Source organism: Leptodactylus fuscus, chromosome 6, assembly GCF_031893055.1.
Source record: "Leptodactylus fuscus isolate aLepFus1 chromosome 6, aLepFus1.hap2, whole genome shotgun sequence".
Lineage (NCBI taxonomy): Eukaryota > Metazoa > Chordata > Amphibia > Anura > Leptodactylidae > Leptodactylus > Leptodactylus fuscus.
Window position 1 is genome coordinate 80,518,769 of NC_134270.1, and position 27,030 is coordinate 80,545,798.

At 41.1% G+C, this 27,030-nt stretch overlaps 1 protein-coding gene across 1 annotated transcript; it reads right to left on the reverse strand.

Moving 5' to 3' along the window:
- Positions 1 to 364: 364 nt before the first annotated feature.
- Positions 365 to 26,146, reverse strand: HSD17B14 (hydroxysteroid 17-beta dehydrogenase 14). The gene is made up of 9 exons (XM_075280327.1): positions 25,995 to 26,146; positions 23,237 to 23,272; positions 22,197 to 22,294; positions 19,558 to 19,624; positions 19,006 to 19,097; positions 15,830 to 15,934; positions 12,996 to 13,063; positions 5,667 to 5,763; positions 365 to 585 (listed from the first exon to the last, which is right to left on the reverse strand). Exons 1-9 carry the CDS (start codon positions 26,095 to 26,097, stop codon positions 421 to 423), a joined length of 831 nt encoding a protein of 276 aa, XP_075136428.1. The 5' UTR covers positions 26,098 to 26,146; the 3' UTR covers positions 365 to 420.
- Positions 26,147 to 27,030: the final 884 nt, after the last annotated feature.

A 27,030-nucleotide genomic window follows, 5' to 3' on the forward strand; every position in this document is an offset into this window, starting at 1 on the left:
TGTCTATTCAGACAACCAATGACTTCCAGAGAATATTTTATTCCACAGGAAAAACAAAGCATGCGCTACATTGGTCCATTTTTCAGAAATAACATATTCAAGTCAATGGATTCTGGAAAACCAAACACAGTGTATGGCTGCCATAAGGATGCCATTAGTTTATGGACTGTTTGTAGGAGATGCTCTGAATATGACATCTATTAAATAATGTCCTTTTGGGTTGGATGGGCGCCCTTCCATTTCATTTTATACATGTGAAAAACAAATGACAAACAAATAATGGACACACAGACAGCAAATGGACAAAAAATGAACAGTCTCATGAATTTAAAATCAATCTTTTTTCACAGACATAAATGGACATGTGACGTGTCTTCAGGATTTGCAGTAGAGACACATTATCCATAGAGGTCATTACAGTCAGTGATAAATGCTGCTTCGTGTCTTCTGCTGATTCTTATTGCCATAGTTGAGTTCAGCTCCACCTGTTAGGAGAATATCAATACCTGTACAGAATGTACCTTCTGCTGCCAGGAACAGTGCAGCTTTGGCACACTCCTCAGCTGTCCCCATTCGACCTAGTAGCTGAAATCAAAAGGAACACATAAGAAATGGGAGTGGTAAAGAGTAAATACAAAGGATATCTGATGTTATATAACAGAAAAGGAGATCTAAGTTCTCCGAGGACACCTTCATTCTGACGCCTGGTTCACATCTGCCTTTGGTAATCCGTTTGGGGAGTCCGCATGGGGACCCCCCTGAACGGAATACCAAACTCATTGGCAAGAGGTGTGCAGTGAAAGTACACGGACCTCATGTAGACTATAATGGAGTCCATGTGCTCTCCGGGACACACACGGGACATGCAGACAAAAAAGTACTTTGTGATCTACTTTCATGTCTGCATGATTCATGTGGTCAACACGCAGAAAGCACATGGACCCTATTATAGTCTATGGAGTCCATGTGCGTTCACTGCACACCGCTTGCCAATGTGTTCGGTAGTCTGTTCGGGGGGGTCTCCATGTGGACTCCCATAATGAATTTCCAAACGCAGGTGTGAACCAGGGGTAAGCCAGTCAGTCAGTGTTGGCTCCAAGTTTGTGTGGGCCCTTGGGGAACAGAACCTCAGGGTGCTCCTTTTGGAGCAACTCAAGTGCACCACAGCAACAAAAACCCTCCACAACTGAGTGGTTTTTTTGGTGAGGCACACCAAAGAGGACTATAAAACATTCCATTACATAAAAGTAGCTACAACCTGCTCAGATGTTGGAAAGTAAAGAGGAATTTGAGGCGGACATCTTCCTCTAATTCCTCTTTATTTTCTGTCCCCTGGCTCATGGTAGTGGAATCCCAATGCAGAGCATAAGCATTGCGTTGCACCTTTCAAAATGATTGGGCCTAGTCAGTCTCAAGCCGTGGCTGAATCAGCTGCAGAATCCGCGTCAAAATAGAGCAGGATGTTTTTTTCTCAGCTTCCTAATCCAGTTGTTTTCAATGGGAGATAGAATGAAGGAAGAATCTGCCTTTGATTTGGGGGCAAAATCTGCTGCTAAATCAATGCCAGATTCTACCATGTTAATGGGTCCTGATACCGTTTACAGTACAATGAATGCTTTCATCTATATTAATGTAAGTGCACAATGCAGAAACTGAGTGGGCCCCCACAAATGTTCATCCTCTATTTTTAATATATAGATTTATATACATGGGCATAACTGGCAAAGACTGGACCCCATAGTAAACTTTTCACTTGGTCCCCCACATAGCATAGCGCCCCCTTTCCATGCTATAACGCCCTATTTACACACACTATTATTACACACACTATTATGTCCCACAGTGACCCCTTTACACATTATAATGTCCCATATTGATCCCTACAGTGTTCACTGCAAATATTGCAAAAATTCCAGGTTCACCAGAACCCAAAATTTTGGGGGTTTACCAACCACGAACTATTATTATACTCTGGGCTTGCAGGGAGTCCAGTGTAGGTGAGTAATATTGCTTTTTTTGTTTGATCACCCAATTTGGGCCTATGATCATTATACTCTAGGGCAGTGGTGGCGAACCGTTTTCAGACCGAGTGCCCAAACTGCAACCCAAAACTCACTAAATTATCGCAAAGTGACAACACCGAAATTTAACCTTAATACTCTGCGGATCCACAATTGCTTACAGTTACGGACTAACAAATTACAGTTATGTGAATGGGGCTTTACAGAGCTTATACTGAAATGTAAAGGTCTCTGCATTTGGTACTTTTGAACAATTAATGTTCATTATTTACTTCGCACAGGATCTGTTTTATAGTGAAGGGACCCCACACAGTACAATGTGCCCCACAGTGGCTACCACACAGTATTAAATGCTCCACACTAGCCCCCACTCCCCACACAGTTTAAATGCTGCACAGTAGCCCCCCCCCCAGTAGTAAATGCTCCACATTAGCCCCCTTCCCCACACAGTATTAAATGCTCCACAGTAGCCCCCCCCACACACACACACACACACACACACACACACACTAACAGATTTCAGCTGTAGCTCTGTAATCGGCCTTGGTGCCCCAGCACTTTACAGTCTGTCAAATATGCCCCTTTCAGAATGTAAGAGACTGTCCACAATTACAAAGTTTATGGTGTATCATTAGGATAGACCACTATATTGGATTGCTGGGGTCCAACTTTCAGCACCTCCACTGATCAACCAAATAGTGCTGCCCTGCCATTCCAGCAAGAGGTACTTCCCCTTAATGTCTATTGGTACCAGGTATGGCATAGTATTTCTGCTCAGTCTTACACTGGGTTCACACTAGTATGCAGGCTTTTCATTCTTTGGGGGGGGGACAAAAAACAGAAACCCTGTCTGCTTAAAAAATGGTTACCCATAAAAACCCAAGGAGTTTCACATGTTTTCAGCAGATTTTAAATGGAATGGGGGATGGAGTCTGACTGGGGGATGGAGTCTGACTGGGGGATGGAGTCTGACTGCAGCCTTGTTTAGTTGAACAGGAAGGAGATGCTCTGAACTGTAATAAAAGGCATATTCATTACAAAAAGCTCACCTTTTCCTGGCAAATAATGAGGGGCTCGCTGAATCACTATGGCCCTTTATCATTTGATTGACGGTCAAGGTTGCAGAAGTGTCAAACACCACCAACCTGATATTGAGGTCTATTCTAAGGACAGTATATTAAATTTGTAGCCCTCTTGAGTATAAAATGACTCTATTCATATACTTTAAGGCTTAAAGTATATGAATAGAGTCATTTTATACTCAAGAAGGCTACAAATTTAATATATTGTCCTTAGAAGTTTAAGGGGTTATGCCACAATATGATAGAATATAGACCCCCATGGGATTATTCTCTCCTACTAAGAATGTAGCAGTGAATGCAGGCATGCCCCAACTCTGTTCATTTTAATGGAAGTGCCAGAGATAGCCAAGTGCTATACTTTGGCTATTTCCATCCAAAGTACAGAAAAGAAGTACAGCAGTCTATTCCAGGAAGGAACATCTTTTTTTGAAACAGTACACAATTCAGAAATGAGAGCCCATGGATGACTCTAAGGCCTGGTTCACATCTGCGTTCGGTATTCCATTTGGGGAGTCTGCATGGGGACCCCCAAACGGAATACAGAACGCATTGACAAGCTTTGAGCACTGATAGACTATAATGGAGTCTGTGTGCTTCTGCGAGGAGTCCGCACGAGTCATGTGGACAGATAGCTAGTTCATGAAGTACTTTTCTCTCCACATGACTCGTGCGGGTGTTGCACGGAAAACACAAGGACCCATTATAGTCTATGGGGTCCGTCTGCTTTCATAAGCTCACCACTTGCCAATACGTTTGCTATTCCGTTCAGGGGGTCCCCATGTGGACTTCCAGAACGGAATACCAAACGCAGATGTGAATCAGGCCTAAGTATAAGACTACTACATGAAGCCATAATATGTTGGTGTGTAAATGCACAGCAAAATCCACACCAAATAAGCAACATACAAATTATGGCACAGGTTTCATTACCAATTTCATCCCTCTAAGAGAGATCCACAGTGAAATTCACACAAAGAATTAACATGCTACAGATTTTAAAATCCATATCATGTGTAAAATTTCCACAAATAAAAAATAAATCTGTATTATGTACATGAGATGAAGAAAATTTCATTGTTTGTTTCTGTATTATGCTGTGCATTTTTCGCATGAAAATCTGTGCATAATCTTTAACATGAGTATGTAGCCTGATGGTCAAGCATACAGTGGATTGTAAAAATATTCATACCCCTTCAACTTTGTCACATTGTCACCTTACAACCACATACTTAAATGTATTTTATGGGATAGACCAACACAAAGTAACAGATAATTGCAAAGTGGAACATAAATGGTTTTCAAAATTTTAATCAAATAAAAATCTGAAAAGTGTGATGTGCAAAACTATTCAGCCCCTTTATACTCTGATACCTCTTAAATATAATCCAGTGCACACATTTGTCTTCAGAAGTCACTTAATTAGCTAATAAAGTCCAGCTGTGTGCAATTTAGTCTCAGTGTAAATACACCTGTTCTTTGAGGGCCTCAGTGGTTTGTTAGAGAACACTAGTGAACAAACAGCGTAATGAAGACCAAGGAACTCACCAGACAGGTCAGAGATAAAGTTATGGAGAAGTTTAAAGCAGGGTTAGGTTGTAAAAACATCTCCCAAGCTTTGAGCATCGCAAGGAGCACTGGTCAATCAATCACTCAAAAATGGAAAAAGTATTCTACAACTGCAAACCTAACAAGACATGGCCGTCCGCTTAAACTTACAGATCGAGCAAGGAGAGCACTAGTCAGAGAAGCAACCAAGAGGCCCATGGTCACTCTGGAGGAGCTGGAGAAATCCACAGCTCAGGTGGGAGAATCTGTCCACACTGTGAAACATGGTGGTGGTAGCATCATGCTGTGTGGTGGCTTTTCTTCATCAGAGACAGGGAGCTGGTCAGAGTTAATGGTAAGATGGATGGAACTAAATAACAGGGCAATTCTGGAAGAAAACCTGTTGGAGGCTACAAAAGACTTGAGACTGGAAAGGAGATTTAGCTTCCTGCAAGACAATGACCCTAGACATACAGCTAGAGCTACAGTGGATTTTTTTAGATCAATGAATATTCATGTTACAATGGCCCAGAAAACCTAAATCGCATTGAGAATCTGTGGCAAGATGCTCTCCATCCAATTTGGCTGAGCTAAGAAGAATGGGCAAAAATCTCAGTCTCTAGATGTGCAAAGCTGGTAAAGACATACCCCAAAGACTTGTAGCTGTAGTTGTACTGAAAGGTGGCTCTACAAATTATTGATATAGGGGGCTGAATACTTCTGCATGTCACTTTTCAGATTATTATTGGATTAAAATTATGAAAACCATGTATCATTTTCCTTCCACTTCAGAATTATCTACTACTTTGTGAAGGTCTATCACTTATAATCTCAATAGAATACAAATGAGTTTTCTGGTATTAAGGTGACAAAATGTGAAAAAGTTCAAGCGGTATGAATATTTTTCACTGTAAATATTGTCATTGATTATTTTAAAGAGTCACAAAAGTATTTTTTTGTTGTTTCAAAATAAAATAAAAACTTGGTCCCACATGATCTAAATAAGTTGCACTTTTACCTGAGCATCCTTTCCTCCCAAGATCATAGCATCTGGATCAGCAGAATGACTGGACAGCTCTTCCCACAGTGGTGTCCAAATGTTTCCAGGAGATATGCTGAAGGTATATAATGGTATTTTATGTCATTTATGTACATAATTGTTCCAACAGCACTCAACAACCATCAAATGCCTTTTCAATATCCTGCAACTGTATTCATTACAGGGGCTAATAAGAATATTCTACTGGTCAGTCTACAAGTATAATTGTTTATGTAGCAATAGTATCCATGGAATCTATAGTGTAAGCAAAACTAAACAGTGGTTTGGTCAGAACATCACTTATGATACATGCATTAGTATACTTCCTACCCAATCTTCAAAGGGCAGAATGAGGGATATTATGTGTGACACACTATGCATGCTGCGGCAAATTTAGCTTCACCCATTTCTACATTGACTCCGCCCTCTCATCCATTTTTGCATGTGCCCCCATGCAGTGTAATACTCCTACAATCACCCTAAAATTATATGCCCCCACATTATGATGTTCTCCTCCAACTGCCCCACAGTTTAAAGTGGTATATTGATACTCCATTATAAACCCTATCAACCCCCCTAATATGGACCGCGCAATATCAAGCAATATATACCACTTTCATACCCCATTGATGAGGGCTACCTTTGTTTCAATATACCCAGTTATGTCTATGAGCACTGTATGCTGAAGGTGCTTCGGTTTGTAACTTTTAAAGGAACATAATAAAAGTTATTTTTTTAGTGTACTTTCCACCTTTATTATTTTGAATTTTCATATTTGAGTACACCTACCTTAGTAACTTTTTTTCGAAATTATTTCAATACCTAATCCTTAGCAAAGATGGAAGTGCATGGTTGATCATACTGACTAACATCTGGGACTGTGATGGCTAACCTATGACACGCAAAAATGTTTTTGCTGACACACAGCAAGCTGACAGCATCCATAGGTGGGGCAATACTCTTGCTTCCTGCTGAGGTCACTGTATGAACAACAGCCATTTTACCTCCGTTAGTAAAGCAGTGAAGCCAGAGCTCCCACCCGCACTAAATTTACTGCAGACTTGCACCCAGACAGCTGGGAACACTAGAACGGTGTCCCACAGTTGCCCTGTCAGCGGCAGACAGCCGGACCAAGGTCCATCCCAGTGACTGCAGGGGGATAGGAGAGTCATCTCAGGGGTGTGCTCCTTACACCCTGGTCAAAAACACCCTGGTTAAAACAGCTACCAAAATCTCACCCTGCTGCCAGTGTACCCGACACAGTTAGGGAGCGTTCACACTACCGTCAGTATCCGACAGGTAGTGTCCGCTCCTAGTGTCCGTTCAAAATCTCACACGGACATTAGGAGCGGACACTAGCTGTGTCCGTGACACTTGTCATTCATTTAAATGGCGATCATTTAAAGGGCATGGGTGCGTTCTTTTGCACTCCATGCCCTTCCTTCACTGTCCGCTTGTAAAGATGTCCGACTTTTCAAGTGGACAGAAAAACCCGACATGTAGGTTTTTTCTGTCCGCTAGAAAAGTTGGTAGCGGACACTACCTTTCGGACATTGACGGTAGTGTGAACGCCCCCTTACCGCTCAGCAATACTGGGAGAAGAGAACACCCCGTCAGCGACAGTTAACTCTGCCAAGACCTCACTGGTCTTGAAGTGTACGAAATATCAACCTTCAATTGAAGATTTAGCAAATGAAAGTAATGAGTATGTTCTCTAAGTCGTTTTTTAATGTTGATGAAATCTGGAAAATTGGACTGTTGTGTTCTGTTAGTGAAATTGGCCCTTCTGTCAGGCTGCTTAGAGGATGACATCATGGTCTTCCCTACTGAGAGAGTGGGTGAGCATGGAACTAGGACTAGGCTAGGATGGAGCGGGTGGACAAGCTACTACATGGTGTGCTCTCTTGATGGTATATGTAGCACTAGAGAGTAGTTCTTTAAAGGGACACTAGACTCTGACAACCAAGACCAAAAATATGCACAATATAGTTTCTCTCTAGTTACGTCTATAAGACTGATTGCTAAACTGCAGCCTTAAAGGGATCCTATCACTCAAACACAATTTTTTGTAGGTACCACGTCAGAATAGCCTTAAGAAAGGCTATTCGTCTCCTAACTTTCATCGCCTTCTCTGCACCGCCGTTCACCTACAATCCCGATTCTTGTCGGTATGCAAATTAGTTCTCTCGCAGCACTGGGTGTGGGCCCCAGCGCTCAAACAGTGGAGAACTCTCTCCAGCGCCGCCTCCATCTTTGTCAGAGCGTCCTCTTCAGCCTCTTCTTCAGGCGGTGGCTTGTAACTTCTAGGCCTTGGGCAGAGCAGACTGCGCATGCCCACAGGCCACGAGAAATTGGCCGCTTGCACAGTATTGTAAGCAGCCATTTTCTCGTGGCCTGTGGGCATGCGCAGTCTGCTTTGCCCAAGGCCCGAGGCCTAGAAGTTACAAGCCACCGCTGGAAGAAGAGGCTGAAGAGGATGCTGCTGACGAAGATGGAGGCGGCGCTGGAGAGAGTTCTCTTGCAGCATTGGGGACGCCCCCAGTGCTGTTTGAGCGCTGGGGCCCACCCCCAGTGCTGCGAGAGAGCTAATTTGTATACTGTCAAGAACCGGGATTGAAGGCGAACAGCGGTGCGTAGAAGACGACGAAAGGGGCGTCGCCCCGAAACGCGTCAGCGGGTCGGTATGTTGCGTTCAAGGGGTTTTCCCATCACAAGGATCCTATCTATACTGCTAGTTTATGTCAATTTAAGACTTTTCCTAAATGCATTGCTTTATCAAAACTGCTTTGTTTGACCGCTATCTTAATTTATTCACTTCATTGTTTACACTCCATTTCTATGGCCCTTGGGATTATCTGCTCATTTGTCAAGTGATGTAGCTGTCTGCTCTCAGGGGGGGAGGGAGGGGCTGGGAGCAGCTCTGAACTGTTTGTGTCTTTTAAGTAGCGGAGCTTCTCAGATAGGGGAGGTGAGAGCTCCAGGATTTCTGAGCTCTTATCAGTCAGTTTAATTGAATTTGGCTGATAAGGGTTGAGATAGGGAGTCCGTTATCTCTGTATGTAATGCAAACTGACTCAAATCCAGCTCTGCTACATCAGCTTCACACTGTGGCAATTCATTTATAACCAATCCCGTGCAAGTGAAACCCTGCCCACCTATGTGCCGAGAAAAGCAGGAAGTGAAGAGAGCAGAACAGCCTGCAGGTTAGTGAACAAGCGTTATGGGAATACCCCTTTAAGTGTCGTCCAGTTTGGTATGGCTCTGTTTTTTCTATGCCTGCTCGATGTCTTGTAGAAAGTTTTATATGGACAATTTTTTAAATGAAAGGTTATGTTTTAAATTGACAAAATTCTGGAATGCTCAATACCTATTTTTTCTTTTGTGCTTTCTTATGGTTGGTCCTTGCCCGGAGGACGATATCCGTGCACTTTCTATCGAGCATTTGGCTGTGGACTATTTGTATGTGCATAAGAGGAAATCATTACATGTATGTGTTTTTTACCTACTTTTACCCATCTTTTCCAGATTCTTGAAAGGCAAAAGCTAGCTGTTTCATAACTTAGGAAGAGGTTCATATAAGTAGATTTGGCTTCAGCAGCAGTCTGTATTACAGCACTGACTTGTATGTTACCCAGCTTTCTTGATATCCTGAAAGATACAGCTCCTGAAAATGGAATTATTAAAGCCTAACTACACATATTATCCATTCAGCAATTAGGGAAAGTTGGGTGACTTTCAGAGCCACTTTAACCATAGGTCCAAAGGTGCATTTACCTTGGAGCCCTATGGTACTAGGGGCCCTCTCAGCCACCAGGATTGAGTAGCAGAGTCCCCTTTTTCAGGTGCTGTCCCACTATTCTGGGTGGCAAGCAGTTATTTCAACTCTGTGTCCTTAGGACACAAATAGCAGTTAAATACAATAGTGTAGTACGGAACCTTCAGCTAATTATGGCTGTGGCAGGGAAGTGCAATGAGCACCGAGGCACAAACCTCATTACAGATGGAGTCTGCAGGTCTGTGAGAACGAGGCTACATAAGAATTCTTTATTTTTTGTTTTCTTTGTGTAACATTGGTGGTTGGGGGGGGGGGGCAGGGGCTTTATATGGAGCTTGTTAGGGGGAAATTAAATTAAGTGTGAGGGTGGTCCACTTACAAAACGTTTGAATAGGGCCACCTAATCTATTAAAGCAGCCCAGGTGACTTCTCATGTGGAGCTGCATGGTATATGTGTGTACACTACTGCTGTCACAGTTACTGCTTGTACTACTGTTTGTATCTATTTAATACTGTTTGGAGGATTCCTTCTAACAAAATGGACACACTGTATAGACAAAAAGTGTTCAGCCAAAACCATGCCCTCTACTCCTAAACTTTCTGTCTCATGTGCACTAACATTACAGGCGGCGAGGGAAGGGAGGGGGAGACATAGCACAATACACAACTTTTCTTTATTTTTCATGCTCTGTAATGATGATATCAGCAGTGGCGTAACGATCATGGTCACAGGGGGTGTGACCGTCACTGGGTCCAGAAAGGGTACGAGGCCACCGACCAGCTGGAAATGGCCGGGGCTCTGGGACACCATGATACTGGTCGGGAACAGCCTTGTTCCCCGACTGCTATACATATTGTTAATGGAAAGGGGCTCTGGGCTCCTTTCCATTAAATGCCATCCCAGGGAAGGTGTATAAAAATAAAAAAATACTTATACTCACCTGTCTTGGGTTGAGCATCGGCTCTGGGGCTCTTCCTGCAGTAGATGCTAAATCCTAGTGGGCTAAAGGACCTTTGATGACGTCATGACCATGCGATCAGACTCTTGTGTGAGCCGAGCTATTCTGGATACTACAGGGCGGTGCAGTGTTACACAGAAAGAGGAAGTTCCTGGGAACCAGACTAATGGAAGGTAAGTAGAGAAGAGAGAGCATGTGTGAGCAAGAGGGGCAAATGGGGGTGCAGGTTGTGTGTGAGCAAAAGGAGAGAATGGGGGTGCAAGCTGTGTGTGAACAAGAGGATGATGTGGGGGTGCAGGCTTTGTGTGGGCAAGAGGGGTATATGGGGGTGTACGCTGTGTGAGAGCAAAAGGGTAAATGAGGGGGTTCAGGCTCTGGGGGGGCACTGTGAGTACATAATACTGTATGGGGACCACTGTGAACATATAATACTGTGTGTGGGCCACCATGAGCATATAATACTGCGTGAAGGCCACTGTAGAGCATATAATACCATGTAGGGCCAATGGTGAGCACATTCTTCTGTGTGGGGGTCATTATATAGCACATAATACTGTGTGAGGGCCACAGTGGAACATGTAATACTGTTTGGGGTGCCACTGTGGAGCACATAATACTGTGTGGGGTCCACTGCAGAGCATGTAATACTGTCCTGGTACTGTGCACATGCCGGGTGCTGCACTACTCACTAACCATATTCTTGATAACTGCAATTGTGGGCACTAAAGCTGTACCCCTAGCAAGTATTTGCTCTAGGAAGGGAGTAGGGGTCCCCAGACAAAAGTTTTCACCTGGGCCCACAAGACTTTAGTTACGCCACTGGATATCAGGGAAAAGAATTCAAGAAAAATCAGGAAATGATGAGAGACATCATGTTGGAAATGATTCATTCTTTTTTATGTATTACATTTTGTGTTCAGTGATCCTTTAAGCAGGCTTTCTGGTTCAGTATAGGGGCCTCTCCCTTTAGCACATTCAGGCAGGCATAAGATCCTTAAATTGTTGCAGAGTAGCCCATTTTTTCAGTCATCCACCCTCGGTGCCCACATGTTGGCCGTTTTCTCTAGTGTAGATAGCTTGCCTGGCATTGGAGCTGTAGCTGAGAGAAACAGGTTTTCAGACTCCCCAACACAATCACTCAGATTGTTGATGTTGACGCAGGAGGCCAAAATGCACTTCCACCTCCTCGATTTTGCTTGTTAATGATAAAGTTGAATTTTGTATTGCTGTGAGGAGATGATTGTAAAACTGAAAGAGGTTCAATTCCTTCTCTGGTTCAGTCATCTCCTTCTCAGGGAAGGGATCTATGAATCTCTCAATCTGGTTGTGCAGGAGGGTCACTGCCATTTTATTTATTTTTTTGTAAATAATGTTTTATTGAATTTTTAATATGACAAAAAAAAAATCATATATATCGTTGCAAACAATAAGTGAGGTAGTACAGACACAGATATAACATTCAAAATTGTTTGTAAATATCTGTAGATTGAATGTTTGAATGGGAAGGGAAAGACAATGAGTGCTAGGGGTAAGAGCCGAAGGATCTCAAAAAGAAGAAGGAAAAATATTGTAATTAACAAGGGGGTTCCCACAGGTGCGCCCAGGTTGGATCCTTTGAGAAGGTATACCATGGCGCCCACATAGAGCTGAACTTCTGGTGAGTGCGAAGTTCGAAGTGGGAGAGTTCCTCCATACGGGCTACCTGAGAGACCTTCTCATGTCGGGTGAGAGCCGGCGTGTCCTCTTAATGCCCTATAATTTATTCTCATGCTGCTTTTATGATGGGTAAGCTTTACTCTTCAATATGTATATGATGTGTTGTACACCTTGTGACTAAACCTTACTATTGTAGAGCAAGCTCCATGTACATTTTATATTATCCTTTTTCCTTGCACTTTAATATTTAATAACTAACAATTGTGTGTTTGGTCATTATTCCATCATTATTACAGTGAGGCCTCTTGTATATTTGCAGACATCTGCAAACACAATTTACTATACTACAACTCTACCTAATCCTGTTGTGTCTGCATACACATTTTACTATACCACAACTCCACCTAATCCTGTTGGTATCTACTGTGTATTTGAGTCTCACTGGATAGCTGACCCATTCGGTCTATGTGCTATAGGCTTATAAATGTACATCTCTCTATTATCTGTACTTTATTGTTATTTAGGGCACCATTGGACACTTCTGCTGTGCTCATCTTTGTATATTTACTGTTGCCATTTGCATCATATATTTTGTATAATTTTTTAATGTGGTAATATTAAAGTATGTATATTTTATTCATTATGAATCTTGGTCTTTCATGACCTCATTATTCTGAGTGTCTGTTTACCTTTTTTTTGTTTCTCTATATTTGTTTTTGGTATAGACACGTTATTTTTGATGTAGGACCTCTATTTGGGATCACACTATGTGTATAAAAACACGTTTTTTTCTTCCCTCTCATGTGCTAAGTTTTTTGTTATCTGGCCCATGGGAATACATACTTAAAATTAAACAAAACTTTCCAAGAAATTGCTCTATTGGACTGCAGTGTAAAATTTGACATGTTGAGATCTTACCTATTTACTCTTACATTGTACTGGCTTTCATCTACAGCCATTGCCTTGGTCATTGCAGTCACTGCTCCCTATTTAATGAACAGAATGAGAGCTCAATAAAACACAAGATACACAACATGAGATATGTAGCTAAAGGTTTATTCTTGTTACTGTTCAGATCATAGATTGAAAATGCCACAAAAATTACATCAATTACGGTATATGTACCATGCTCTAAAATACATAATCCATTTGGCATAGCTATTGACTTACTAGACACACCTATTGTTCCTTACACCATCACATGACTTGCCATACGTACAGCCCAGTATTGGCAGAAATGCTATTCCATAATAAATTTGGCTGAATAATTCTCAGTTCTGTTGCAGATCAAGTCAGGTGCACCATTTTAATATTGCACTTTTTTTTCTAGTGCATTTTGACAATAGATGTGGCACACTGTGTATATGGATGTCACACTAGAAATGCCACTAGTTTTAGCTGCTGGTCCTGTGCTGTGCAATATGTTTAATGCGCACATTTCAAGGTATATAAAATCGAGATAAAAGAAGAGACAAAAAAGCATATCATGAAGTCAAGTACATTTTAAAGTAAAAAAACAAACAAAGCATTAGTTTATTTAAAAATAGCCAAAATGCCAAATAGCCTCTAAAAGGAGAGGCTGCCCTATGAAATTCTACAAAGTATGTGTTCAATGGTGTGATACACAGGTACCCCTTAACTTTATACCACCCAGCCTCCTATGGATCCATACCACTTTTCATAGGTAAATCATACAAGACTGAGGTAGGGGTAATCTGTGACCTTTAACTATGAGTTGTATGTATTATTTGTAGCCTTTTTCATACTATTATTGTGGCTATTCCCCATCGGTAGAATATTTGTAATATTTGTAATTGTATGTGGCAATGGTCTATGCTTGATCTGTATGTATACAGTTTTTGGAGGTGTTGTTGTTATGCAATTCTTTGTATCATATTTCCATGTATCTCAATAAATGGAGTAAAAAAAAAAATAATAATCACATAACATAGAATATATAATGCAGGGCTGCTTGAGTCAATGAGCGGGGGCCCCGTTGGGAAAGCAAGACAGTCCTGCACATGTTGTCCTGCCGGGCTGCCCCAGTTGCATACAATGATGAAGCATTCATTCTCTCTTGCCTTGGAGCTGCAGGCACGATGTCAGGACTTGAACCCAGGAACTTTGGTGTCACAGGCTGCAGGTCTTCCATATGAGCTATTCAGCCTCCTGGACAGCTCCTGTGCTGATCTGAGCCTAGTTCCCAGGGACAACTGCAGGGGGACTTTAACCCTTCCCCTACTGTCCTGCCAGGGTGGTACTTTAGTTTCAGAAGACGTATGTAATACGTCCTGCTACTATTGCTGATTTCTCAGGATCTGTTAGTGCTATGAAGATGATCATCATGGTAACACTTACAGATCCTGAGTGATTCGCTGGTGAAAATGATCTCAATGCAGATCTGAGTTCCCGACAGCATTTTTAACAGCAAATCCTAATATGTAAGTTCTATCACAATGATCATGGTAACATTTTAAAGATGTATCTAAGGTCATCTTCTCTTCCTGAGATATAAGGACATCTTCCATCTCTTCTTCAAGTTTCATGAAGGAAGAAGGATCAGAACTGCAGACTGAAGACAATGAGAAATCATCATTGTCTATGCATAACTTGTATGTGACCCCGGGGGGGTTGCGTTAGCGAGGACTTTTCTCCATGTTATCTCCTCTGCTATCGATCAGAGAACATACTATACTTTTGCTCTCTGATTGTCACTTAGAGGGGTAATGTAATACCCCCTGAGCCTAATCGCAGGCAGGGGTGAACCTACCCCTTTCGCCGTTCGAGGCGAATGGCAGAAAGCCGCCCCCTCCTAGGAGGGGGTGGGGCTAAGAGAAGGGGCGGGGCTTAGCGGCGTTCGCAGGCAGAGAGCAAGCACGGAGAGGACCTGCTCTCTGCCTGAGCGTGAGGGGAGGCTGCTGGAGCAGCGCTGCTCCAGTGGCCTCCCCAATCCACCGCTCGGTGCTAAACCAGTCCAGGACAAGCTGTCCTGGACTGGCTTAGGTAAGCAAAAATGCCGCCCTCCCTGGGGCCCTGGCATAGCGCCGCCTGAAGCGGTCGCTTCAGGTCGCCTCATGGGAGGTGCGCCGCTGATCGCAGGGCTATTCTTTTGAACATAACATAACTAGTAAGTCATTTGGGCTGTGACCCAGACGTTTACCATTGTCAGGGTTGCAGCATCAAAAGAGTTGCACTAAACATACAACGTATACACAAAGTCATCAATAAAGTTTACATTTGACCCTGTCCTGTCCGTACCTGATATTTATAGAGTAAAATACGTTGACCCCTTCTCTAGTGATATCCATTACACACTAAGGGTCCATTCACACGGAGGCGTTTTTTGTGCTTATTTTGTGCTAATTTTTATGGCTGTAAAAAGACGTTTCCATTGAGTTCTATAGTAAAATATGCCTGTATTTTTATGTCCGTAATTTTACGTCCGTAACGCCTCGCGTTACTCCGTGTGAATGGACCCTAAAATAGCAGCAATAACAATTATCACTAGAGATGAACGTATAAAACATTTCTGACAGTCAGATGACACATTCTCACCCATTGAATGTCACCATATAAAATCCTAGGTTTTGGCAGTATTCAAACGGGTATAATAGCAGGTGGTGATGGGGGGAAGGGCCACTTATGAAATCTTTTACACTGGGTCCACCAATGTGTTAAAACAGCCCTGATATAATGTAAATGTATTAACTGTAACATTGTATAAAAGTGATTGTGTGTGGAAAACACTGTACCTTTGTGGCAACATAAGGAATTGCATGTTTTTGACCAATAATTCCAACAAGACTTGATATGTTGATAATGTTCCCTTGAGTTTTCCTTAGATGAGGTAAAGCATACTGTAATATGTAGGGAAAGTAACACAATAAAAGTTACAATGAACTGATCGCATACACACAGCAAAATGAGTAGTAACTACACAAGGTTATTTATGGTGAGCTTGAATAACTGATTATAAATTACCATTCAATCCACTTACCATACACACAGTATATTTCTTAGACAAGCAGCCAGGTTAGGTTCCATTAGAATTTATTGCTATAGGTTAGAAAAGAATCAATGGAGACCTGTATCTACTATTATGCCCTAAGGGGAACATATTATAGGCGAGGGATGTAAAACTTAGAAGTAGTATTAAATACTGTAGTTTGCCATATACAGTCCTATGAAAAAGTTTGGGCACCCCTATTAATCTTAATCATTTTTTGTTCTAAATATTTTGGTGTTTGCAACAGCCATTTCAGTTTGATATATCTAATAACTGATGGACACAGTAATATTTCAGGATTGAAATGAGGTTTATTGTACTAACAGAAAATGTGCAATATGCATTAAACCAAAATTTGACCGGTGCAAAAGTATGGGCACCCTTATCATTTTATTGATTTGAATTCCCCTAACTACTTTTTACTGACTTACTGAAGCACAAAATTGGTTTTGTAACCTCAGTGAGCTTTGAACTTCATAGCCAGGTGTATCCAATCATGAGAAAAGGTATTTAAGGTGGCCAATTGCAAGTTGATCTCCTATTTGAATCTCCTCTGAAGAGTGGCATCATGGGCTACTCAAAACAACTCTCAAATGATCTGAAAACAAAGATTGTTCAACATAGTTGTTCAGGGGAAGGATACAAAAAGTTGTTTCAGAGATTTAACTTGTCAGTTTCCACTGTGAGGAACATAGTAAGGAAATGGAAGACCACAGGGACAGTTCTTGTTAAGCCCAGAAGTGGCAGGCCAAGAAAAATATCAGAAAGGCAGAGAAGAAGAATGGTGAGAACAGTCAAGGACAATCCACAGACCACCTCCAAAGAGCTGCAGCATCATCTTGCTGCAGATGGTGTCACTGTGCATCGGTCAACTATACAGCGCACTTTGCACAAATAGAAGCTGTATGGGAGAGTGATGAGAAAGAAGCCGTTTCTGCACGTACGCCACAAATAGAGTTGCCTGAGGTATGAAAAAGCACATTTGGACAAGGCAGCTTCATTTTGGAAACAAAAATTGAGTTGTTTGGTTATAAAAAAAAGGCGTTATACATGGCGTCCAAAAAGAAACAGCATTCCAAGAAAAACACATGCTACCCACTGTAAAATTTGGTGGAGGTTCCATCATGCTTTGGGGCTGTGTGGCCAATGCCGGCATCGGGAATCTTGTTAAAGTTGAGAGTCGCATGGATTCCACTCAGTATCAGCAGATTCTTGAGAATAATGTTCAAGAATCAGTGACGAAGTTGAAGTTACGCCGGGGATGGATATTTCAGCAAGACAATGATCCAAAACACCGCTCCAAATCCTCAGGCATTCATGCAGAGGAACAATTACAATGTTCTGGAATGGCCATCCCAGTCCCCAGACCTGAATATCATTGAACATCTGTGGGATGATTTGAAGCGGGCTGTCCATGCTCGGCGACCATCTAACTTAACTGAACTTGAATTGTTTGTCCAAAATACCTTTATCCAGGATCCAGAAACTGATTAAAAGCTACAGGAAGCGACTAGAGGCTGTTATCTTTGCAAAAGGAGGATCTACTAAATATTAATGTCACTTTTCTGTTGAGGTGCCCATACTTTTGCACCGGTCAAATTTTGGTATAATGCATATTGCACATTTTCTGTTAGTACAATAAACCTCATTTCAATCCTGAAATATTACTGTGTCCATCAGTTATTAGATATATCAAACTGAAATGGCTGTTGCAAACACCAAAATATTTAGAACTAAAAATGATTAAGATTAATAGGGGTGCCCAAACTTTTTCATAGGACTGTAGCATATGTGTTGTATTATATAGTATGTTGCAGGTAATACCAAATCCAATGCAGTCCTTAGCATTAAATATAAATCTTATGGACAAATATATCGTATGGGTATGTTTACAAGTCTTTACCACAGAGTTCCCCAACCTTTTGGAAAATTAATAGCCATATTTACTGTAAATACTGTATGACATATGGTGTTGGACCACACTGAATAGTAAAACAAAGTATTATGTTAAAAAGGACCTTCACCAACTCTTCCTCTTTCCATCCTTTAACAGGCACCTCTGCACCTATTCCGTTGTTGTTGGAATTTTTTTCACCGACACCCATCATTCCCAGGCTACCAGTGCAGACACAATTGCTGATTTGCTATTTACCTGTAGGCTGAAGTGGGTGGTATTGGGCCATAGTATACAAGGGGATCTCCGAGCTCTGACACTGTTCACCTCTCATGGAACAGTGTCAGGCTTCGTTCACATCTGTCCCCCAAATGGACTACCGAACGCATTTGCAAGTGGTGCGCAGTGAAAGCACACGGATCCCATGTAGATTATAATAGATTATAATGGGGTCCGTGTGATCTCCGCAGGAAACATGCGGAGAGGAAAGTACTTCACAATCTACTTTCAGGTCCACATGATTTGTGCAAGCACACGGACCCATTATAGTCTATAGTCACTGCACACCGCTTGCAAATGTGTTCATTAGTCGATTCGGGGGCTCCCCATGCGGACTCTCCGAAGGGATTACCAAATGCAGTTGTGAACCAACGGTAAGAGAGATCTGAATGAGTTTCCAGAATCAGTTAAGTGGTGCTTTTCAAATGGTCACTAACTTTTCAGACAATTTAGTCTGATTTCATGAAGCTTGAGATTCTGGACCAAAATGTATGCACTTTAACCCCAGGCCGCTCTGAAGCAGAGCAGCCTCCGTAGCCACAGGGTCTCCACTAAATTACATCAATTTTAATTGCCCTCTTACATGTACAAAAATATGAACTGATAAGATATATTTGGACAATGGTTATGTGTAACTTCATAGATTATCTGGCATAAGTTATTTACATATAAATTTAGGTGCAATATATAACAGATTTCTGTTGGACACTCTGCAGTTTATTCTCCCCCATCATGTGTTTATCAATTACCTTTGCCGTTAAAAAATAGCCAATCAGATTCAAGTTTAACAGGTCCCGAAACTGCTGGGCACTTGTGCTGTCTATGATTTGTTCTGGAGGATCTAGAATTACATAGCGCATAGCAATTTGAGAGTAGATTGATGAGAATGACAAACATGTGTAATGTGTGGAGTAGCTGCTGTGCGGGGATTACACAATGGTGCAGTCATTTATAGTGGTCATCATAGACTAAAGCTATAGGCTAGTCTAAGAGGAGAGAAACAAACTTCTACCTATCTCCATAACACAGCTATTGACTTGAGGGACTTCTCTTATCATATTGCCAAGTGAAGAACCATCACTTTCTGACCATCAGAAACGTCAACCTCTCTAGAAAAAAAATGTTACCTGTATATAATGTCAGCGCACTATCCAATGTATGGATCAAAATAGCAAAAGGGGGGTGAGGAACATGTCCAGCTATTAGAAAAGCTTATGTCACAGAGCCCCTACAGTATAACTAATACACCATCCTTTTTTTCTGGTCACAAGTCACTGTAAAAGATTACAGAATGTACTTACGCCACCCAGCATTGTTCACCAGACAGTCTATTTTTCCATATGTTTTCACGGTTACATCTATCAGCCTCTGGTTTAAATGGAACATAACCATTAATGATTTATTACATGAATAGCACAGTATTATTTGACTATATTTTTCTACTTAACCCCTTAGCGACCCATGACGTAACTGTACGTCATGGGTCGCATGGGGATGTATGGAGCGAGCTCACGCTGAGCTCGCTCCATACAGGGCAGATGCCGGCTGTATCATACAGCCAGGACCTGCCACTAACAACAGCGGTCGGTGCCCGAGCCGATCGCTGCTGTTAACCCTTTACACACTGCGGTCAAACGTGACCGCAGTGTGTAAACGGGCGCCGCCATGTTTCGCCGATCGCCGCCCTCCTGAACGTCACATGAGGGCGGTGATCGGTTGCTATGACAGCCGGAAGCCTATTGAAGGCTTCCAGGCTTGTCTCTGCACTAGATCTATTAGACGATGCCAGAGGCATCGTCTAATAGAAGTGCTGGGATTTTCCTATTCACTGCAATACTGTAGTATTGCAGTGAATAGTATGAGCGATCAGACCCCCTAGGTTTCAAGGTACCTAAGGGGTCTGATTATAAATGTATAACAAGAAAAAAAAAGTTTTTAAAAGTATTGAAAAAATTAAAAAAATATAAAAGTTCAAATCACCCCCCTTTCCCTAGATCAGCTATAAAAGTAATTAAAGAACATTAAACATAAACATATTAGGTATCCCCGCGCTCCAAAATGCCCGAACTATTAGAATATTAAAACATTTATCCCGTACTGCGAACAACGTAGCGGCAAAAAAAATAAAAATAGCCAAATAGCGTTTTTTTCAACACTTTGCCTCCTATAAAAAATTGAATAAAAAGTGATCAAACCATCAGATCTTTCCCCAAATGGTATCAATAGAAACGTCATCTTGTTCCGCATAAAAAGACACCACAACCAGCTCCATACATGGAAATATGAAAAAGTTACAGGTGTTAGAACATGATGACACAAATTTTTTTTTCTATTTTGCAAAGTTTATCATTTTTTTAAAAGTATCAAAACATTTCAAATACTATATAAATTTGGTATCACCGCGTTCATACTGACACGTAGAACACAGGTAACATGTCATTTGTACCAAACAGTGAAAGCTGTAAAAATTAAACCCATAAGAAAATGGCGCAAATGCATTTTTTCTCCAATTGCACCTCATTCTGAATTTTTTTCCAGCTTCCCAGTACATTGCACAGCATATTGAATGGTGCCATTACAAAGTACAATTTGTCCCGCAAACAATAAGCCATCATGTGACTCTGTGAACTGACAAATGAAAAAGTTATGGCTCTTGAAATGTGAGGAGGGAAAACGAAAATGTGAAACCAAAAAATGGCCTGGTCCTTAAGGGGTTAAAGATACAATAATGCAAGCATACATTGAAAAGCAGACTACTCTTTCACTACTTCAGTCAACGTAAATGTATGCAGTTAAAAAGGACTTGCCATCTCTTCCTCCAGAAGTCTGGTATCCTACATGGAAATTTATGAATAAATTTCCAAGTCTCCATTAGAACCCTTGACAGTGGAGGTGTACCTATACAGTCTGAAAGAGTCAAATCCGTACTAACAGTGACAGAATATATGTAGACATAACCTTTTGACATAGGGAACGGTAATATAACTTACATAACAGAGATATGTTCCAACACAGTGGTGTATGAAAAAGTGCCTTATTAGTTAATAAGTAATATAAGTATTTACAAAAAGAGATGGTGGGAGAGGTGATGGGAATGTGAATGATATTAGTTTATAGGTTTGGTGTATCTGTAAAAGAACTTCCCCACAACAACTACTTTCTTTTACTTATATCACATATCAATCAGACATGCACCAGTCTAAAATTTTAGACCCCATCATTGTAAATAAGCCCAAATTCCCATTCTTGGCCAGAGATTGGGACAAACATAAATTATCTCACTACATAGAGTTGATTGGGAGTAACAAATGTATGGAGAGGATAAAAAAAAAATGTTTATTTTGTTTTTTCTCATCTTGGGGAATCCTAATCAATCTTCGCAATGGTGAATAGTTCAGTGTTGCAATGGTTTGAGCTAATTTACTGTAATAATCTTTTTGATAGGTTATAAAAAAGGTTTGTTATGAGTCAATCTCTTTAAAGGTGTGTCCCAATATTTTTTTTGTCTTTGCAGAGGCTTAAAATAATAAAATATTCATACTCGCCTCTCCGTTCCGGTACCTGCAGCTCCTGACTTTTGGCTAGAACATGACCAATGTAGGCAATGAGTGGTTGAGCAGTGAAGCTCACGTCCCAGCCAAGGTCAGGAACTCTGTGGACTAGAATAGAGAGAGGAGAGTATGCATATTTTATTATTTTAAGCTTGTGCAGGAGACAATAAAATATTACAACACCCCTTTAACACTAATGAACCTGTAGAGGAGTGAATGTATATAATGATGCTTAGTTATAAGGTAGAAGTGAGTACTACAAGATCATATCTTGAGGTTAAATTGCCATATTCATTAATTGTAAGACTGTCAGTTGGTTAAAGAAAGAACAATAAAAAAGAAATAAGAATATCAAAATGAATTAAATCTGAATGCAGTAAAAATGTCACCTTGATTTCTTCTTCTTTTGTTACATCACAGGAGACATAGATTGCAGCTCCTATCCTGGAATGTTTCAGATCAGCCTCAAGGTCACTGGCAACCTCTTCTGCAAAAAAACAACATACTAATGTTATAATATGTAACATTATCTTTTTGCATACCACCGTTATACTGTGAGATTAAGAAGTAAATATTGGAATCGTATACAGTCACAAAAATAACAAAGTACACCCTCTTTGAATTGTAGGGGTTCTCACAAGGCCAGCGTCAGCACATGGCATAGTCGGGCAAGTGCTGGGGCCCACAGAGCCTCTGGGGGTCCCCCGGCACTTGCCCGCCCCAGCACTTGCCTGTCCCGATTTCAGCTCATATTCAGTGAAGGGGCTGTCAGTGCTTTCGCTTATAAGTCTATAATTATGTATTAGCAATTAGACGCCATTTCTTATTACTGGCTATGTGGTATTACTTAGAAAGAGAAATAGTCCATAATGAATCAGTATTTTTTACCTATAACTAAAAGCACCCCAATCCCAGAACCTATTGCAGCTATACCATGATCAGAACACAGCAGCATCTGAACTAGACAGTTTAATGTTCCTGAAATGTGACTCTGGATTATATTGTGATACTTAAGTGTTCCCTTCATTTTTTGAAGTTCCAGTAATATATCAATGGCAACAGGGTAAGTAAAAGCATGTCTGCAGTTCAAAATGACTCCATGTATTGGTTATTTTATAAGTAACACAATCCAATTCAATGTTTTTGTCCAAAGATAACAGACCTTCCTCACACACAGATTGCCACAATTAAAGAAATTATTGATTGTAATGCCAACAGGATAATTACTGCTACTACTACTAGAACTAATATGCAAATAGCCAATCAGATGAGCCCTGGTTTTGTCTGTCTTATGGGTACACTATAGCTGATACTGCTATTATAGGCTGAATGTTTGAGCACGAACCTTCTTGCTAGTATGGGTGATGGCTGGTATATTTGGAGTGCATACATTTAGATAGTTTCATGAGTTGGATAATACATACATTACCTTTTGAACAGAACACAACTGAAGCTCCATTGTTTACTGTGGGGCCACATAAAAAAAAATATGTTAGTGCAAATAACAGCAAAGATTTATTCCCTGTTCCCCATTACTCACAGTGTTTCAGGTAGCTAAGAAGTAGCGTGCTCTTTGCAGGGTCATGAGCTCCAATATACGTTAGTAAAGTGTTGTGTGCATAGTGAATCTTATGAAGATCTGGCCACAATTTGAAGATGTGGAGAACACAACTCCATTTTGTCTTCTATCCCCCATTTCATGGGTATAAGTTTGTTACGTATAAGTGCATGATCCAAGGGATCACATCTGCTTTCTGTAGAAAGTACTTCCTGTTATTTTGTGCTTTTTGAGCAAAAAATATATACCGTATTTTTTTTCTTACTGCTAGCCAGATCATGTGATGAATATGTGATAGTCATGTAGTTAAAAGTAGATAACATTATTAGGCGCCCATGTCCACCTGCCGGGTCTCCATTCTATTCCCCAGAGAAACTAGATAGGGGACGGCTTCCAGGCGGTCAGTTTTAAAACCCTTTCATTTGAATGGGTTTTCAAAGCAAACCGTCAGTGTCCATATGCAGCCTCTCGGGGAAACCGTTTTTTGGCCTGCATTTACGTAATAAATGACAAATTCTGTTAATCTGGAGAGCTTCACCTGTTCTATAACATGAAGGCTGTAGAATAGACTGCATTTCATATGACAGGCTTCCAATAAAATGAGTAAAGACAAGGAACATGCACTGTAGCACTTGTGCTGTAGACTCTGGCCACAAAATACATCCAAATCTTATGAGAGCCGATCTTAATTCTAAACTGAAAGTGAATGGTTAAACATTAACAAGAACCAAAAATGTGCACTTTGGAGCCTACAATTGCAAAGAAAAAAATAATAAAAGGTAAAAAGAGCAAAATCAGGATTCTAAAACATGCAAACATGAACCTCAGATAAAAAGGAAGTTTGCAGTTGACCTGTTTCAACCCAATTTGCAGGCCCTTTAGGGCAATTCTCACACTATGTTAAAAAAAAATGACTAGTTGTAGTATTAGTATCCCACGGTTCCTGGTGCGTTCTAGTAATAGCAATCCATTCTTATAGCACTGCCATCCCTTTGTAAGGGGCTAGATTGTGTTTTGCCTTGAAACATATTCTATATGGGTGTCATTTGGAAGGCCACTGCATCATAACTTACTATGATGCTGAGAGTGCCATACACATGTCCATGGTCAGTCTATAAATACAGCAGGAACACAGACCATGTTTCACGGATGGAACACAGTTGTGTGAATAGCCCTTTAGTGTTTTCCTAGAAGCCATCCTGTAGCTAACTTGACATATGTCCATTATACCATGTGTATTCGTAATTCCAGGCTGCGAGTATACTCACATGTGGCAAATTTGAAGTTTCTGTGACTGCCACATTTGTCTGAACAAATGTTTTTTTTTTATTGTGTTTCTGCAGTAGCCAAAAACTGCTTTAGGCCATGTCCCCACGTAGTGAGCCAGAACCAAAAAGCACCGCCGGATAAACCACAGTGGAAAAGTATTGCAGTTTTTCCCACAGCACTTTCCCAGAAAGTCCACAGAGTTTCCCGTATGGAAAATGCAAGCGTTTCTGTAGGATTAATTGACATTTTTGTAATAGCAGCATTTCTGCTGCAGATCTTTTTCTGCAATCCTGCCACAGCTTTTTGGCTGTGGCTCACTACATGGGGTGTTAGCCTTAGGGTAAGTTCACACTACTGATACGCTGCCTGATTCTGAACGTTAAAACACGTTCAGAATCAGCGCGTATAAAGCAGATCCCATTCATTTCAATGGGAGCCGGCATACGAGCGCTCCCCATAGAAATGAATGGGCTGCTTTTTTCACTACGAGCGCTCCCATTGAAGTGAATGGGATGTGCCCGCGTGTACGGCTAGCTCTGCTCATGCCGAGCCGTACACGCGGGCACTTTCCATTCACTTCAATGGGAGCGCTCGTAGTGAAAAAAGCAGCCCATTCATTTCTATGGGGAGTGCTCGTATGCCGGCTCCCATTGAAATGAATGGGATCTGCTTTATACGCGCTGATTCTGAACGTGTTTACGTAGTGTGAATGCACCCTTAAAGAGTAATTTATATTTTGAGGTCAAAGAAGGAAACTTTTAGAAAAGTGAAGCATCAGGACCTGGATGGGAGATTTACACGGAGGAAAATGGCGCTGAATTTGGAGTTTAATTTTCCGCGCTGAAAAAACTGCGAGGTGTTTTTGTTGCGCAGCGCGATTTTTGTCATAAAACGTGTCACACCAAAAAAACAGGCAGAAAAAACACCTCACATTTTTTTTCGGTGTGGAAAATTCAGCGCCATTTTCCTCCGTGTGAATGGACCCTTACAATGGTAATATATTGCACCCAGAAGTATGCAGGAGACATCTAAGGCTAGATTCACACCTGTGCCTGCTCTCCACTGGGGGATTCTGTTCTCCATTCCGCTTGAAAAATGCAATCAGCATTTTTCTCTCCACGTTTTTTGCCCTTTTCAGCTGAAAGCAGGCGGAAACCCAGCAGACCCCATTACAGTCTACGGGGTCCGCGGGTTTCTGTGGGTAACCGCTTTTTTATCTGGATAAGTTTTCAGTTTGTCGGAGGGGCCCCAAGCAGACCCCCTGAATGGAAACCCGAACCTGTGAACCTAGCGTAACCATGTTTATTTCTCTATTTAATAATGTTTGTATTATTTGCATAAAAAAACAAAAAGTACTTACCAAAAACACTGACAATTGCTGCTCCAATGCCCTTTGTACCTCCGGTGACAATGACTACTTTGTTGTGATAGCGCAGACTTGGTTCTGGTCCTCTAGAAGCCATGGTGCTTTGTCTGTAACATGAAATAAACTAAAGTGTTGTTTCAGCAGAGTTTCAGTCACGCTCATATCAGCTGACAAGTATAAAAACAGGAAAAAAAATCTGAGCATGCTCCTGCCCTAGAGCATGATGGGATGTGTAGTTTTCTGTAGAATGCAGCTGAAGGAGAATTGCAGAACTGTGGATACAGAAGCACATATGAGACAACACATTGTAAAACTCAACTGATTGTTGGTTATGGCAAAAAAAATATTGTGCAGTATGGATTATAGAGCCTAAGCAAAGTATAGGGAGTCCATAATTATGAGGTTTTTGTATTCAATAGGGCAATACTCATACATGAATGAGCGAGTCAATACACTCTCTGTTCTCACTATCGAGACTCCTTTAACCACTTGAAATTCACTATATGTCTCACCTTACTATCATTATGTGCCGAGAGGGATTAACAGTATTTCTAGAAAAAGAAGGACCTCAAAGCCAAATGGGATCCCACTGCAACAGTGATTCCCTAAGGGTGCATTCACACGGAGGAAAATGGTGAGGAATTTGGTGTGGAATTTCAGCGTTGAAAAAAAAGCTGCTTTGCTGCTTTGTTCACCTTTATAGTTGCTTAACCTTGTCCGGCTGACTAGGTACAATTGTAACTATTCTGTTTTAAAATTGCAATAACTTTTTTTTCGAAAAGCCGTAGAGGGCTGAAATTTCGTGACATCTCTGCAGTTTTGGTCCAGAATATATTGGCCAAATTTCAATAAAATATCTCCACCCCCTTCCGAGATAAGGGGTCAAGATATTTTTGCATCCATAACAGGCTGCATAGGTACAAATGTACCTTCATATATTTTGAATGAAGATAATGCAAGGAAAAAAGACTAATATTTTTTTAATAATAATGCTATTTTATTATTATAAACAAGTAAAAAAACTGTTCAT

Bases quoted from the DNA above. Each gene is read 5' to 3' on its own strand.
- HSD17B14 (XM_075280327.1), bottom strand. From the start codon at position 26,097: ATGGCTTCTAGAGGACCAGAACCAAGTCTGCGCTATCACAACAAAGTA. The intron at 23,273-25,994 runs GTAAGTACTTTT...GTGGCCCCACAG, and splicing joins AGCAATTGTCAGTGTTTTTG to TAAACAATGGAGCTTCAGTT. The intron at 15,935-19,005 runs GTAATTGATAAA...TACATATTACAG, and splicing joins GCTATTTTTTAACGGCAAAG to TATGCTTTACCTCATCTAAG.